General features: G+C 41.4%; 1 protein-coding gene across 3 annotated transcripts in view; it reads left to right on the top strand.

Annotated features, from left to right (window-relative positions):
• The window catches only part of Lcp1 (lymphocyte cytosolic protein 1), a 93104-nt gene that overhangs the window by 63399 nt on the left and 15052 nt on the right, over positions 1–14653 (top strand). For all 3 annotated transcript variants that reach the window (XM_028878161.2, XM_037208385.1, XM_037208386.1), the window contains 7 exons: positions 925–1090; positions 3103–3245; positions 5871–5966; positions 8191–8386; positions 10296–10374; positions 10891–11005; positions 12156–12289. In XM_028878161.2, the coding sequence (XP_028733994.1) occupies positions 925–1090; positions 3103–3245; positions 5871–5966; positions 8191–8386; positions 10296–10374; positions 10891–11005; positions 12156–12289 (929 nt within the window). The remainder of the gene's footprint in view (positions 1–924; positions 1091–3102; positions 3246–5870; positions 5967–8190; positions 8387–10295; positions 10375–10890; positions 11006–12155; positions 12290–14653) is intronic.

Raw genomic sequence — 14653 nt, 5'->3', positions numbered from 1 at the left:
GAACCATGTTTAATGTCTAACATCATGAATAATCAGTTATCTCCTGTTTGGACTTAAGCAACCCTGTGTGCTTTTGAAATGGAAGTCTAACCAAGTTGGGAACAAGAAGTGAACATACGAGAATGCACTTAACATTAGATTTCTTCATAATCTTGACTGTAATAGAAGCAGTATTTTTTACTCACTGTTTGGAATGGTTGGGAAGGACTTTCTGGTAGAGCTGGTTCTTAATGTATCTACATACAAAAAAGCTTCTCTACTCTGACATTGACCACCTTTCATCATGGGTCCCAAAATGGGCCGTAAGAGATCAACACCCCAACCATTTGAGCTACACTAGATGCATGCATGGTTAGTGTAGCAACCTGGAACCTGCATACATGTGTACAGATACAAGTTTTCTAGTTGTCATGGATACTCAGTAACTTGTTCTGTTAAAAACTCATCCAAAGTCTTTTCCAGGAATTTGATTTATATAATTTTCTTTCCATGATGATAAATTTGCAAGTCAAAAGGCTGTTCTGTTGTTCTTTTTTATGACCCTAATTTACATCAACAATTGTCTTCTTAGCCATAGGCAGTGACAGGCCAATGACTTCCTCCAGCTAATGGAGGCTCTGAATAAATGGACTCCTTCAGAACGCAAAACAGACAAACATAAGGCTCATTAATCTCATGCCAAAATGGGTCTTCCACACTGGGTACGGGTTTGATTGAGTAGGCCACTGCACAAGCTCAGTGTGTAGGTTATTAGGTCTTTCCTCATTATTATTTGACTGCTTTTTCTCAGTGTTAAAACTAGTGAAGACCTTGCCTGGGGTCTGTGAACATTCCAGAAGGACAACACCACTGCTGTTGCTAATCAATAATCATTTGGCATTGGCAAAGTGAAGGAATCAAGCTTGCATACTTTTTCTCCTTTAGGAAAACTTGAACTTGGCTCTGAACTCTGCCTCAGCCATTGGGTGCCACGTGGTTAACATAGGGGCTGAGGACCTGAAGGAGGGGAAGCCTTATTTGGTCCTGGGCCTTTTGTGGCAAGTCATCAAGATTGGGTTGTTTGCCGACATTGAGCTCAGCAGAAATGAAGGTAAGAGAAAGTCTGAAGCACTATCAATGGCAGGGCTTTCTACCATTGTCTGTGTTGGTGACTGAGGGAAGACATCAGGCATTCTCCAGCTGAGAAAACCACTCACTTATATTGAGTCCATGGAATTAAAGGAACAGATGCTGTCCGTGCAAACCAGGCATTTCAAATGACAGTGCAAAGGCTTGTGGAGACCACAGACTAGCAGTAGTGCTTAGTGTAGAATATGTAGCTCAGCCTGACTGGAGCCTCAACCTTAGTGGCTGCTTCATAGCCCAAATGGTCTACAGGAGCTCCACAGTAGACAGAATGAGTTTTAATACATATTTTTTAAGAGTAATCACATTCAAATACTTAGCAAATGCACCAGATTGGGAGAAATTGGTCTATTTCTTATTGACTGTCAAGGAAGCTGTAGGTTGCATTTATACAGGGTGGATGAGTCTAGAGACCGAATGTAAACAAGAATGCTAAGTCAATCATACTGTAGCATGTGCTGGTAATTTGCCAAAAGTGGATTTTAGATATTGTTACCACCCAAAGAAAAGGGAACAAAGTAACTGTGTAAATTGATGGGGCATTAATTTGCTTGATTAGAGTAATCATATCACTGTGTCTAATGATCAGTACATGAAAACGCCATATTATATACCTTAAATATATACAATAAATTTAGAAAATATCAGAAAATCACTTGTAGAGTTTTGAAATTCTGAACTAAAGCCAGGCCTGATGGCACTGACCTACAGTCCCAGCTACTTGGGAGGCTGTGGCAGGAAGATTACAAGCTCAACTCCTGTCTAGATTTTAGAGTGAATTCAAGACCAACTTGGGCAACTAAATGAGACCCTGATTATTTGCACAAGGGCATAGGTTCAACCTCCGCCACACCCCTGGCCCCAGTGCTGGGAAAAAAGAAAAGAAAGGGAGAAATTTTGAACAATGTATATAAGCAATGATAGCCCAGTTGAATTGACAGGCATGTACCTTGACAAATGCCACACAAATCACATTACCTTTCAAAAATTTCAGATACTGTTCCCACCACTCTGAAATCTGTAGCTAAATTATAATCTTCAGTTATACATATTTAATTTTTAAAAGTTTATTTATTTTATGCATGTCAGTGTTTTGTATGTATATATACTACATGCATGCCTGGTGTCTCCGGAGACCAGAAGAGGGTGTTGGGTCTCCTGGGGCTGAAGTTACAGATGGTTGTGAGTCATCATGTGGGTGCTGGGAATTGAACCTGGATCCTGTGGAAGAGCAGCCAGGTTCTTAACTGCTGATCCATCTCTTCAGCTCCAACTATACATATGTTTTAAGTCTATGTGTTCAAATTATAACAAACAGTGAAAATGTTGAGATATCACCTTAAAACCCAAATACTAAGCATTACATTTAAAAAACAAAACCAAAAATAGCAAATAGGAATCTTAAAACCCAAGAGAAAGAATATTGATTTGCAAAAATCGAATCAACTAAATTTAAACCCAGCCAAGCAAAAAATGTTTATCCATCTGGGGAAATGTAGAGGAAAGTTGGTTGCATTGTTGAATTGCTATAATTATACAGGTAAGCATCTGGACTATAAAACAGCAATGGGAATAGAAAAGAGAACATTGTCATGATTGCAAAATTGATCTCTTCAAAGCAGAAAGTGTCACTGTGATATGAAGTGTGGTCCAAAAGACCCAACAGAATACTTCTAGCAATCGCCATGGTTAACTTTATGCTCTAACTAATGTTCTTGGGCAAAGGCTTGAGATTCCTTGGTTCTTGTCTTTTCTAACTGAAAAATGGGGATAATAAGCTCACAATAATGCATCTCTTTTAGGAAGTATAAGTGAGTTATTTATTTCATGGGGAGGGGCTATAAGACATTACTTCCAAAGGGATAATGCTGCTCTTTGCTCTTCCAACATGGCTCCATGTCAGGCATAACAAATGCCCCCGATATCCTTGTATTTATTTGGGTCATTTTATTATTAATTCTTTTTGTGCCTCTCCAGCTCTGATTGCTCTTCTGAGAGAAGGAGAGAGCCTAGAGGATTTGATGAAGTTGTCTCCTGAAGAACTACTGCTGAGGTGGGCTAACTACCACCTGGAAAACTCAGGGTGCACCAAAATCACCAACTTCAGCACCGACATCAAGGTAGGGAGCGCCGTTGAACACGCCTGCTGCAATGGAGGGCATTTGTGGAGTCCGCGGAGAAAGGACAGATGTTGGGCCTTGCATCGGAGCAGCCTAGGCTTAGTGTGGTTCTGTTTGGAGCCTCTCACCATCCCCCTAGGGCCAATCTGCAGCTCTAGTTCTGGGCCACACACACATCTGCCCAGAGCCCTCGTGAAGCTTCAAAAGGAGATGAGTCTCGCTTTGAATTTCAGTAGCAGGAAGTAGATCATCCAGAGTACATGGTGGTGCAAGGGCAAGACTACTTTCAAGGTGAAGAGAGTATGTGTAGGGGCTGGAGAGATGGCTGTCAATCATGAGGACCAGAGTTTAGATCCCAGCACTCATATGACAATTCTGACATCCCATAAACCTTTGTAATTCCAGCTACAAGAGAGCCAATGCCCCTCTTTTGATCTCTATGCATGAACAGGCAAGTGCACCTGCACATACATGAGCATTCACTCATGCAGATCTACACACACACACACACACACACACACACACACACACACACACACACGGCTACACATATGCAAATAAATAAATCGTAAGAAAAGAAAGGGTGTGTAAGACTTTAATGTCTTTTGCTTTATAAATGGTGCTGTCTTAGAAGGTTTCCTTTCACAATGTTAGTGAAGATGTCTTTCTGATTACTAATAACAGTAAGTAAGCACAGTGTTTGCTGAATGCCAGGCATTGCTAGGTGCCTTTATGATTGACTCACTGAATCCTTACACAAACCCTAAGGTAAGAGTTCCCCAAATAAGGAAACAAAGAAATAAGAGATCCATAAAAGAATGGCCAGGAAGGCAGACATGTAGTCTTCAAATTAGTGAAAAATTCTGTATTAAGGTGAGAGGAAAAGGCTGTAACTGGCGACAGATGGACCATGGCGAAAAGCACGTAAGGAGCAGCTAAGAAGGATTGGAGACAGTCCCCAGAGCAACAGGGTAACATACAGGGATACCATTGTTAGGGAAGATTTCAGTGCCCATGCTCTCAAAAATGAAGGAAACTTTCTCTAGAGAGAAAGAGCCAGAGGAAAGGTCACATGACCTGCCAAGAGTCCACCAGGCTTATAACCCAGTAACAACAGCTTCTGGCTGCTGTACCGTGTGGACTGACCTGGTGTGTTCAGAACTGGCATTTGTCAGGCACAGGGCCAATCAGAATAAAGCATGTAGGGCGGCAGCCCCTCCCCCACTCCCAAGGAGCTCGGCTAGGCACATTTTCAGTGGTTATCAACATTCTTCTAGCAGCACCAACCAAAATGGGGCTTAGAAGGGCCAGACCACTCTTCCCTTTGTGTTCAGCAGTTCTTCCCTACCACTGTAGACAGACTGTGTACTCAAAATTATGATCTCAGCCGTAAATGGGCCTGATTCACTCTCACTGAAAGGCTATGTTCTTAATTAACCATTTTGGACTTTGGGAAGGTCGATAGGGCATTTACACAGTGCTTGTGCCTGTGTATGTATAACGGGACCTGCTCTAATTCGTGTGTCTGGGGTGTGTACCCAAGATAAAAACAGAGCAGCAACTCCTGAGTTTTCAGTATTTAAACTAAATTAAAAGACCTTTGAACTATCTTAACAGTTGAAGTGAAATTCTGTATGCTTTCGTTGACTGAGAATAAATTTGTGCTTTGAAGATCATGACCATGAGAATTCTATTTGTCAGTAAGCATATTAAAGAACTCAAGAAAACTTAAGAATTCAGGCCCAGTCCAATTCATTATAACCTAGGTTAGCTGTATTTTCTAGTTTCCAGAGAAATAGGAAATGGCACGTACCCTGGTGCTATTTCTCCTTTTACCAGAAGACTACTTATTGCCTGTAATCCCAACACTTGGGAGGCTGCAGGAGGAGAACCATAAGTTCAAGGCCAGCCAGCCCAGAATGCATGAGGAAACTCCGCTTCAAAAAACAAAATAAAAAAGCCATCAAGATAGCTCAACAGTTAAACATTTTCTGTTAAGCCTGAGGACCTGAGTCCAATCCCTGGGACCCACAGGGTAGAAGGAGGGAACAGACTAAGAGTTCTCCTCTGGCCTCCACATCCATGTGCCCCTTCCTCACACATAAGTAAATTGTAATTTGAAACAGCACCAGCACAAGACTACTTGCTAATGTCTCAGTTGTCTATCTCTGAACTTTTTCCTTTTGCTGATTGTCCATTTGAATGTGTTTTAAACTCTGCTTTAAACTTCTGCTTCCTTTTTCTCTGTCACTTTTTTTTTAATTAAACCTTAGCTGACTGACTTCTACAGCAGTATAAAGGTATATACATATTTTCCTGTGTACAATTTAATTCGTGTAAATAAGTTGTTTCTCTCCCCCTGAGCACAATGAAACCTTTGTGTTGCCGTGTTGTTGGTCCTGTATTTTTTTTAATTGTTAAACTCCTTTAAAGAGAAAACAACTACAATATGCAACTCAACAAAGTGAACTTTCTAGTGAGTGAATGTTTCTAGCTTAGCTAATTGCTGTATTCCTGAATGACAGGAATAGGAAATACATTGTTTGTTTGTAGGAGATGACTGTCATGTTGAATGTGTAACTAGCCCCTCTGTTTTGAAATTGCAATCTCTTAACTTTTTCTCAGGACTCGAAAGCTTATTACCACCTGCTTGAGCAGGTGGCTCCAAAGGGAGATGAAGAAGGAATCCCCGCTGTTGTGATTGACATGTCAGGACTGAGGGTAAGGCCACGCCCACTGTCTTCAAAGAACACCCTACTCTTGGTGTTGACTGTCCCTTTGTGCCACTTTACCCCCTGCTCTGCTTAAGCACCTGTTAAGCTATTGAACACTGTCAGTAATTTTTGATAATAATTATGGCAACTGAATCTGGACATAAAACACCAGGATAATGAAGTGTCATGTACCACACAGAGCACTTCTTTATATGCCCATCATTTCAAAGGCACAATAACACCAACCTGGGTCTAAATATTAAAATACCAGTTCTTTTGATTTAGTGGTTTTTTTATTCTCAATTGATACATAATAACCATTAATTTGTGGGCTATGACAATGAATGCTGTCTTAGTTAGATTTCTATTGCTATGATAAAACACCGTGACAAAAAGCGACTTGGGGAGGAAAGGGGTTACTTGGCTGACACTTCCCAGTCACAGTCGTCATAGAGGGAAGAACTGCAGCAGAAGGCATGGAGGAATGCTGCTTGCTGGCTTGCTCAGCCTGTTTTCTTATGTTGTGGGGACACACCCCCATCTTTTCCCCCAGGGTACTCTTGAGGAGTGAGGAATGAAAGATTTAGATGGAAGTATAGAGGAGAGAGAGACAGATAGAAACACAGGATAGCCTCGGGAGGGCCTGGATCCTAATCCACCAGCCCCTTCTATCTCTTCTAAAGGCTTTTTAAAGCAATGCCAAGGGGTGGAGCAAAAGACCCCCCCCCCCCCCCCCCCCGCAGCACAGCCAAGTGCAGACCCTTCCAAACACTGGTAACCATGCACACATGTAGTCAATGCATCCCCTTATGCAGCCCTGCTGGGTAAAGCAAGCCCAGGTCTCACTAGGAAACCTCTGTGGGCTCCCATATTATAAGGCTAAAGAACCACCTACCCAGGGGTGGCACTTTACCTAGCGAGCTGGGCAAGTGCCACATCAATCAAATCTAGAAAATGCTCTACAGATTTGCCTATAGGCTAATCTGGTGGAGGCATTTTCTCAGTTGAGATTCCTCTTCTCAGGTGACTTAAGCTTGGGTCAAGCTAACAGAAAGCTGACTGGGACATATGCCTTGGGTGATGACCCAATCAAAAGAAAATTCTTCAGGGGATTTTGTTGCTGGGGATGGTGATGGTTTTTGTTGTTCTGTTTTCATTTGCTTGTGTTTCACAGTGCTCGGGAGAGACCCCTGGGCTCCACACACATAGACATGCAAGCTCTCCACTACTGACTTGCAGCTCACCACCCTTCAGTTTTCCCACCACTTCTGACTCCATCCTCACACATTGCCTTGTCTGTTAACATGACTCATCTGCCATTGGGACTAAAGGCAATGAGTTAATGTTGAAGTGAACTCATCTCTGAAGGAGAGAGGACGTGAAAGCCAGCAAGAAGTGATGGTCATGAAATGAACATGTTGCCTACTGAAGCAGTGGCCTAAGGAATAATTCTAATGTGAGGCTTTGCTTTGGAAAAGTCGGTGATGCCATAGACTTTACAAAGAGTGGATCGTCATCTGACACACTTTAGTCTTGTTTTAAGAGTCTGATGACAAGTGACTGGGAATTGTCCTCACTTACCTGAGCATGTGCTGCAGTCCTCAATTGGAAACTTGCCAAAGTCAAGTTATTATGGTGCATTTACTGATGATGGTATGGAGGCTGCCCCTTACTTTTTTTTTTTTTTTTAACCAACCCAGTATGGGAAAAGTAATTGTATGAATCAGATGTTCTTAATTTATGATGGTAAATGTCTTCTATGAATTAGAAATAGGAATATAAATTATTACTTAATAAATTTTTAATAGAGCAAATTCTCGTATAGTCTGTGCAAAAAAAAAACTATAACAAAAGGATGCTTAACGACTGAAAATCATATAAGTCAATGCAAATGATGTCAGATTTTCCTGACGTTCCTTTTAAAATGGCAACCAACTGTTCATCTGAACTTGTTAAATGATGAAAGGATCTTGGTCTCTGTGACTTTGTGACTTGCATGCATGTGGTCTCTGTAATGGCGAGCTGTAGTTAGCTAGCTACCTGTGTTAGGTACTTGGCACATTAATGAGAGCCTTCTTCTTCTTCTTCCTCTTCTTCTTCTTCTTCTTCTTCTTCTTCTTCTTCTTCTTCTTCTTCTTCTTCTTCTTCTTCTTCTTCTTCTTCTTCACATCACACATGCCTGACTGTGTATGGATCCTTGATGTAGCCTCTCGACCTCCTTTTCGTTGCAGGAGAAGGATGACATCCAGAGGGCTGAATGCATGCTACAGCAGGCAGAGAGGCTGGGTTGCCGCCAGTTTGTCACGGCCACAGATGTTGTCCGAGGGAACCCCAAGTTGAACCTGGCTTTCATCGCCAATCTCTTTAACAAATACCCTGCCTTGCACAAACCAGAAAACCAGGACATTGACTGGGGGGCTCTTGAAGGTAACCATAATGTTAGCTGCTTAAGGTATTCAAGAAAAAAAAATGTTCACAACTCTGCTTCAATGGCAATTCAAACTCAACCCTGCAGCAAATGCAAACCCGTCACATACGCAAGCAGGCCATCAACTCTCGAATATACAATGAGTGGAATGAATTAATCAAGCCAATTATAGCCAAGCTACAATAATCAAATACAATTATATCACACCCATTATATACAGGCATCATCCATTATCAGAATTAACTGTTTTAGGAAAGACAATATATTTAATTATTGAATGAGATAAATTGTAAGCTCCAAAATCCTAATGTATGTACTTAATGGACTGTGTTAATTCCTAGCGGCAAGCAATGGCCACCATTTGCCATCTGAAGTGACATTTAATTTATACTAGGATACAGCTGCTCAAGTTTTCACTTCTGTTCTGTTCTCTAAGAGGTCATTAGGACACAGGAAAGTACTTGGAAGCAGAATCCTGACAGTCATATTTTACAGATTAAAGCCCTTATGTTGGACACATGGCATGTAACTTTAGTCAGCTCAGCTTCCACCAGCTAATGATTCCAGAGATATTTATTGATTTTTTTAAAAACATGAGCTAATCTCTATATTGCTATAAAAATAAAGTAAAAAATTAATATGAAATGAATGTTATTTACTCGGGGAAGTCCAGGTTATTTTTGTCTAAGTCCTTTTCAATGGCACTTTACTCTAGTTATTGACATGGGGTCCATATCCACCCTGCTGCTTTGGATAAGCCGTGGTTTGGAGTTTTTGTCGCCTGGTCTCAAATCTGTGCATCAAGCTAACTAGTCAGCCATCCCTAGCTGCCGCTTCGGCGCCTCAGTTTGGGTCTTTCCCGATAAAGCACATGCATACGAGACAGACTCAAATGCTTCTCCTCATCCCCATCGCCTCCCCTCTCCTGCCCCCCCTTTAGTAATTTTCATTTCAATCCATCACCCCATTTTGTTTTGTTTTCATTTTGGTCACCAAAACTAATGGTCTTGAGCTTTACTAAGACCTCTTCCTGCCTTTCGCTCTTAATCTGTCGTGTAAGTAACTACCAATAATTCTTCGTTTGAAATGTCCTCTAGATTGTTTATTTTCCCTTTCTGTTCTTCTGGACTCATATTGTCTCATACACCAATTATCTTAATAGATCTCAGGGGCCCTGCTCTCCATTCATCAAACAGTTAAATGTGCCCCCCACACCAATACCAAACATGATTCCCCTCTGCGTGTTTAATCTAAATGCATATCACCCTCCCGTAATTCTGCACACCGCTGCCAGGCACATCTGGCATAGCTTTCATGGTATCTCTGCCTTGCTCAAGAATTTATGATCGCAATCAGACAGAAGAACCCACAATGACTGGCACTGTAGGATATGTCAGTATAAATCTGCAGCTCTGCCGGCAGAGACTCCCAGGCCTGGCTGCAGCCTCTAGACCATGTAGCGCTCTGTAGCTACGCTGCACAGACCCCTGCCGCATCGCTTTCCAGTGTTCTGAGCTGAGAGCTTGCCTATGGCTCCCTCTGCTCATGTTTACACACTTAACTACTCTAACCTCTTACAGTCTTCCAAAATGCTCTACTATCTCCCCATTCCTATTCAGCTTTTACTGACCCCAGAAAGTGAAGCTTCAACTCCACACTTCCAAATCTGGGCTATGTTGTTCTTTCCTAGAACGGCAAACGTATCTGCCTCTGCTTGCTGATGCCAAATCTTGTTAATGCTGTAGAAATGCTTGTAGACATTATATGGGAAAAATTTGAATGTCTGCCCTCCGAATAGTGTCTGTTTTATTCTGTACCTTTCGTTTGTATTTCATCCACTGTAGATAAACTTGGATCATAAGCCAGACTTGTTCTAGGGCATGTATTAACCAGTCTTCACTAACCTAGGTGAGACGAGGGAAGAGCGGACGTTCAGGAACTGGATGAACTCCTTGGGAATTAACCCTCGAGTCAATCATTTGTACAGGTAGGAAGAGTTTGGGACTCATCCTCGATATGTAGCACAGAGACCCGGAAAGAGCATGGGATCCAGCATACCGCACCACTATAGTGTTTATTTTCTTCCCAAATGGGTACCTTGATGGGACACAGGAGTGCCACAGTGACCTGCTCCGCTGAGAAACTCATCCCCACACATCCATTATCACTGTGTTTAATACAAAAATTATACCTCAGCAAAGTGACAAGCTCGCTGCGTGTCATAGGCCCGCCATTTCCTCGGGAGCAGGCAAAGCAGAGTGTGAAGTTTTCAGTTGAATGTCGCCTCTGCTGTCGCTAAAGCCGTGTTTCTTTTCCTGCCTAAAGGCAGTTCATGTCCATGGAAGGGGCACAGTCACCGGAGAGTAAACCTATCTCCCTAAATCACAATTTCTACTTCTTTAAAGATGGAGTTCCTCCTACCAAGCTTCCAGGGTTTGGGGGATTGTTGCGGGAACCAGGCGCCTCACGTTCTCTGAGAATTCTTTGTGTTTGTCTCGTTCAGTGACTTATCGGATGCCCTGGTCATCTTCCAGCTCTATGAAAAGATCAAAGTCCCTGTTGACTGGAACAGAGTAAACAAATCTCCATACCCCAAGCTGGGCGGCAATATGAAAAAGGTAAACAATGATTTTTTCTGATGGGCCACGAGACAGGCAGTGCCATTAGCCTGCAAAAGCTCTTTGTGAATACTCTACCAGGTAGCCAAGCATTGTTGAGTGTTTGGCAGGGATTAAATAATAGTGCAGCAATCAGAGACCCCATGACTGCTTCCATTACAATGAACCTGTCAAATGCAGTTGACTAATTATTTATAATTCATGTTGAATGTCTCTACACATTATCATGAAAATTTCCCAATTAAGGTAATTAGAGAAAGCAAAGCCACAGGGTCTCTCATTCCCCCCTACCCCCAGCAAGATCTTCATTCTAATTTTCTAAAGAATTGGAGCTTTCTACTCACAGCTTGGCTGGTACAGTTTATCCACTGTCAACATGATGGGAACATTGTTCTGTAACAACAGGGTTGACACCGTCACTTCTCACCACTCCTCATCTCTGTGGTTCTTTTTACATTTATTTATTTATTTATTTATTTATTTATTTATTTATTTATTTATTTATTTATTTATTTGTTGTGTGTGTGTGTGTGTGTGTGTGCGTGCGCGCACGCATGCACGTGCATGCTACAGCACGCATGCAGAGATGAGAGGAAGCTTGCAGGAATCAGTTCTCTCGTTCTACTATGTGGGTTCCAAGGATTGAACTTGGGTTATCAGACTTAGTGGCAAGTTCTTTTCCCCACTGACCCATCTCACTTGCCTTCCGTGATCCTTAACAATCTACGAGTAGCCACTGGAATGTCTGCCCTCCATGTCTATCCGCTATGTGTATGTAAGATGGAGAATATGAATTTTCCCTGTCCATCTGTCCCCAAAAATCCAACCATTTTAGCAATATCACAGACAGATAACTGAGGATGGCTCACTATGTGGTGTGAATACTCATGAAAATGCTCATGATAATAAATTAGTTTTCTACTGGCACACCACATACTTTTGGTGGAGTTGAGGAGTTATATTTATGGATGAAAATCTCTGTAGTTAGTGTAGATCATAGTAGTGCAGAACCAAGTTGGTATTTGAGCTTGGGCAGGTCTGATGTTACTTGTTTTACTTTGTGTCTTTATTTTTTTAATCGTTTCTCTGATAGTTATCATAACCAAGATGATGCACGCCATAAGTTGTTTTCTCTCTGCCTCACTAACAGCTTGAGAACTGTAACTATGCAGTGGATCTGGGGAAGAATCAAGCTAAATTTTCCCTTGTTGGCATCGCAGGACAGGATCTCAATGAAGGAAACAGCACTCTCACATTGGCACTGATGTGGCAGCTCATGAGAAGGTATGGGGGATGCGTGAGATTTTAGTGAATGGGTCATTTATCTAGAAACACAATAGGAAAGTGATGTAATTCAGTAAAACCATAACTTAAGTTCAATGCAGTAACTAAGGAAGGGCCTTTTGCTTTTCTGCTACTTTTTTCTTTCTTTCTTTCTTTCTTTCTTTCTTTCTTTCTTTCTTTCTTTCTTTCTTTCTTTCTTTCTTTCTTTCTTTCTTTTGGTGTTTGTTGAGTTCTTATGAAAACCTACTGTTAGGTTCATTAGTATTTTAGATTATTGTTTCATCTGAATGACTCATACTTTCATCTTATTACAGAGCGACCTTCCGTGTGCCTGGTCATGGTCTTTGTTCTCAGTATGTTCTTCCTGACATTAGTAGAGTCACCACCCTTTCCTGTGGCAGACATACTTTTTCCCGTCCTTTTACCTTCAACTAATTTGTGTCAGGGACAGTGAATTACATTCCTATAGGTTTAGATCTCCACCTTAGATCTTTTTCTTATATCTGGAATCTTTCTAATCATACAGGGATGTTGATAATGAAGTGTTTCAGTTTCTATATGCCAGAAGCTGCCTTAGCTTCCTTGTTATTCGTAAAACATGCTTTCTCTGAGTGTACACTTCTACGTTAGCGTACTTTTCTTTCAGCACTTGAAAATGATGCTCGCTGTCTTCTTGCCTGTGTTATTAGCAGCAGAAAACCTGTCATGAGCCTCACCTTTGCTCCCTGGTATGGAATAGGCTAGTTTTTGCACAGGGCTCTTTTAAATTTTCTCTTTATCACCAGTTTGAAATAATTTGATTATGTACGACGTTGTGCAAAGTTGTTACTTATATTTGAGGGTCCTTGAATTATTGGATGGTATTGCTTTAAACTTCACATCCAACTTTTAGTTTTTAATTTCCTTAATTATTTGTTGTGAATTCACTCCCACCCCTGTTTAGAAACCCTGAGTGCATGTGTAATCATCGAAGAGTCTCTGTTTACTTATTTCCTTTATTTGTTGTTTCATTTTGGAAGCTATAGGCCAATATATCTTTACGTTAATCTGTCTTTTTCTCTCTGTGTGTACTGTCATGTTTCATTAACTCTATTTAGTATATATATGTATATATTTAAGTATATTTTTATACTTTATATTATAGTGTCTACATCCAGAAGTGTTGAATCTTTTTTTCTATTTCCAGCCTCTCATCTTCTGCTTGCCTTCGTGAGCATGTGGATGCAGTTGTAATGGCTTCTCGTCTGCTCTGCTTATACTAATTCACTTTTATCCTCAATACAAGCCATATTTTATTTCTTTGCATGTTGCTTATTTTTCTAATCACGTTCCAAACACTATAAGGTTTACCTTGCTCACTACCGGGTATTTCTCCATCCCTCACTAATCTGTCACTTTTGTTCTGGGGTGGAGTGAGGTTAAACCCAGTTTCAACCTCTTGAAGCAGGCTTTACGCTTCCTCCTCCAGAGCCCGTTTGCTGCTTAGCAACAAGGCACTAAATGAGCATCTTAGCTGATGACCCGTGCATTAGGATTTCTTTCCTCTTCAGCTGGTGGGGACCAGATCATTTCATGCCCCATGTGAGCTTCAAGGGCTGTTCAAGCTGTTCTTTCTCCAGCCTCACATGCATGCCCTGGGCAAAATTCAGCTGGAATTTGAAGACACCCTCTAAGCACCTCTAGGGCTTTCTTTCTCAACCATACTTTCCTCTCCTTGCAAATACTCTCAGGTCTAGAACTCTGCACTGAAAATTCTGGGCTCCTTAGTTTCCTTGAGTTCTAACCCCCTTACCTCAGTGTATGGGGATGTTTGGATTTTCTCTCAGTGTGTAGCTTGGAGACCTCTCTGTGACAGGTAGTCTTAGGGCTTCCTCCCTCCCTTGTTTTCCTTTCAGAAGCCACTATCCTGTCCTTCATTTTGTCCGAGTCTGAACAGCATTGTGTGCTAGGTACTTACGACTGGTCCCTTCTACCTCATCATGTCCCACTAATAAAGAACTTTAAAGTTTATCTCTGCGAAAGCTCTTTAGTGGAGAACTTCAGATATGTCTGGGAGCCAGATGTAAACTTCATTAATGAATAGCTACCTAGTGATGTTAGTTAGGAAACAATAATACAAATAGGAAATTGATTAAATAAAAATAAGCTTGTTTCTCTTAAAATATTGCATTCTTCCCCTCTCTACTGATAGCTCTTACCAGGCCGAATCTTATGTCCCTAATGGAGATCCTGTATCAGTGTGACATAATTTATTTTGTACCTTCAGGGAAGCCCTAGAAATCACGTGTCAGATGATATTCTGTCTAACAGGGTCATGATGTGTCCCTCGCCTCCAGCTTTAGTCTCGCATCTGCAGAGACCTGG

The sequence above is a fragment of the Peromyscus leucopus genome, chromosome 9 (assembly GCF_004664715.2).
Source record: "Peromyscus leucopus breed LL Stock chromosome 9, UCI_PerLeu_2.1, whole genome shotgun sequence".
Lineage (NCBI taxonomy): Eukaryota > Metazoa > Chordata > Mammalia > Rodentia > Cricetidae > Peromyscus > Peromyscus leucopus.
The sequence above is the reverse complement of the archived record's forward strand: the minus strand, read 5'-3'. Positions and strand labels throughout refer to the sequence as shown.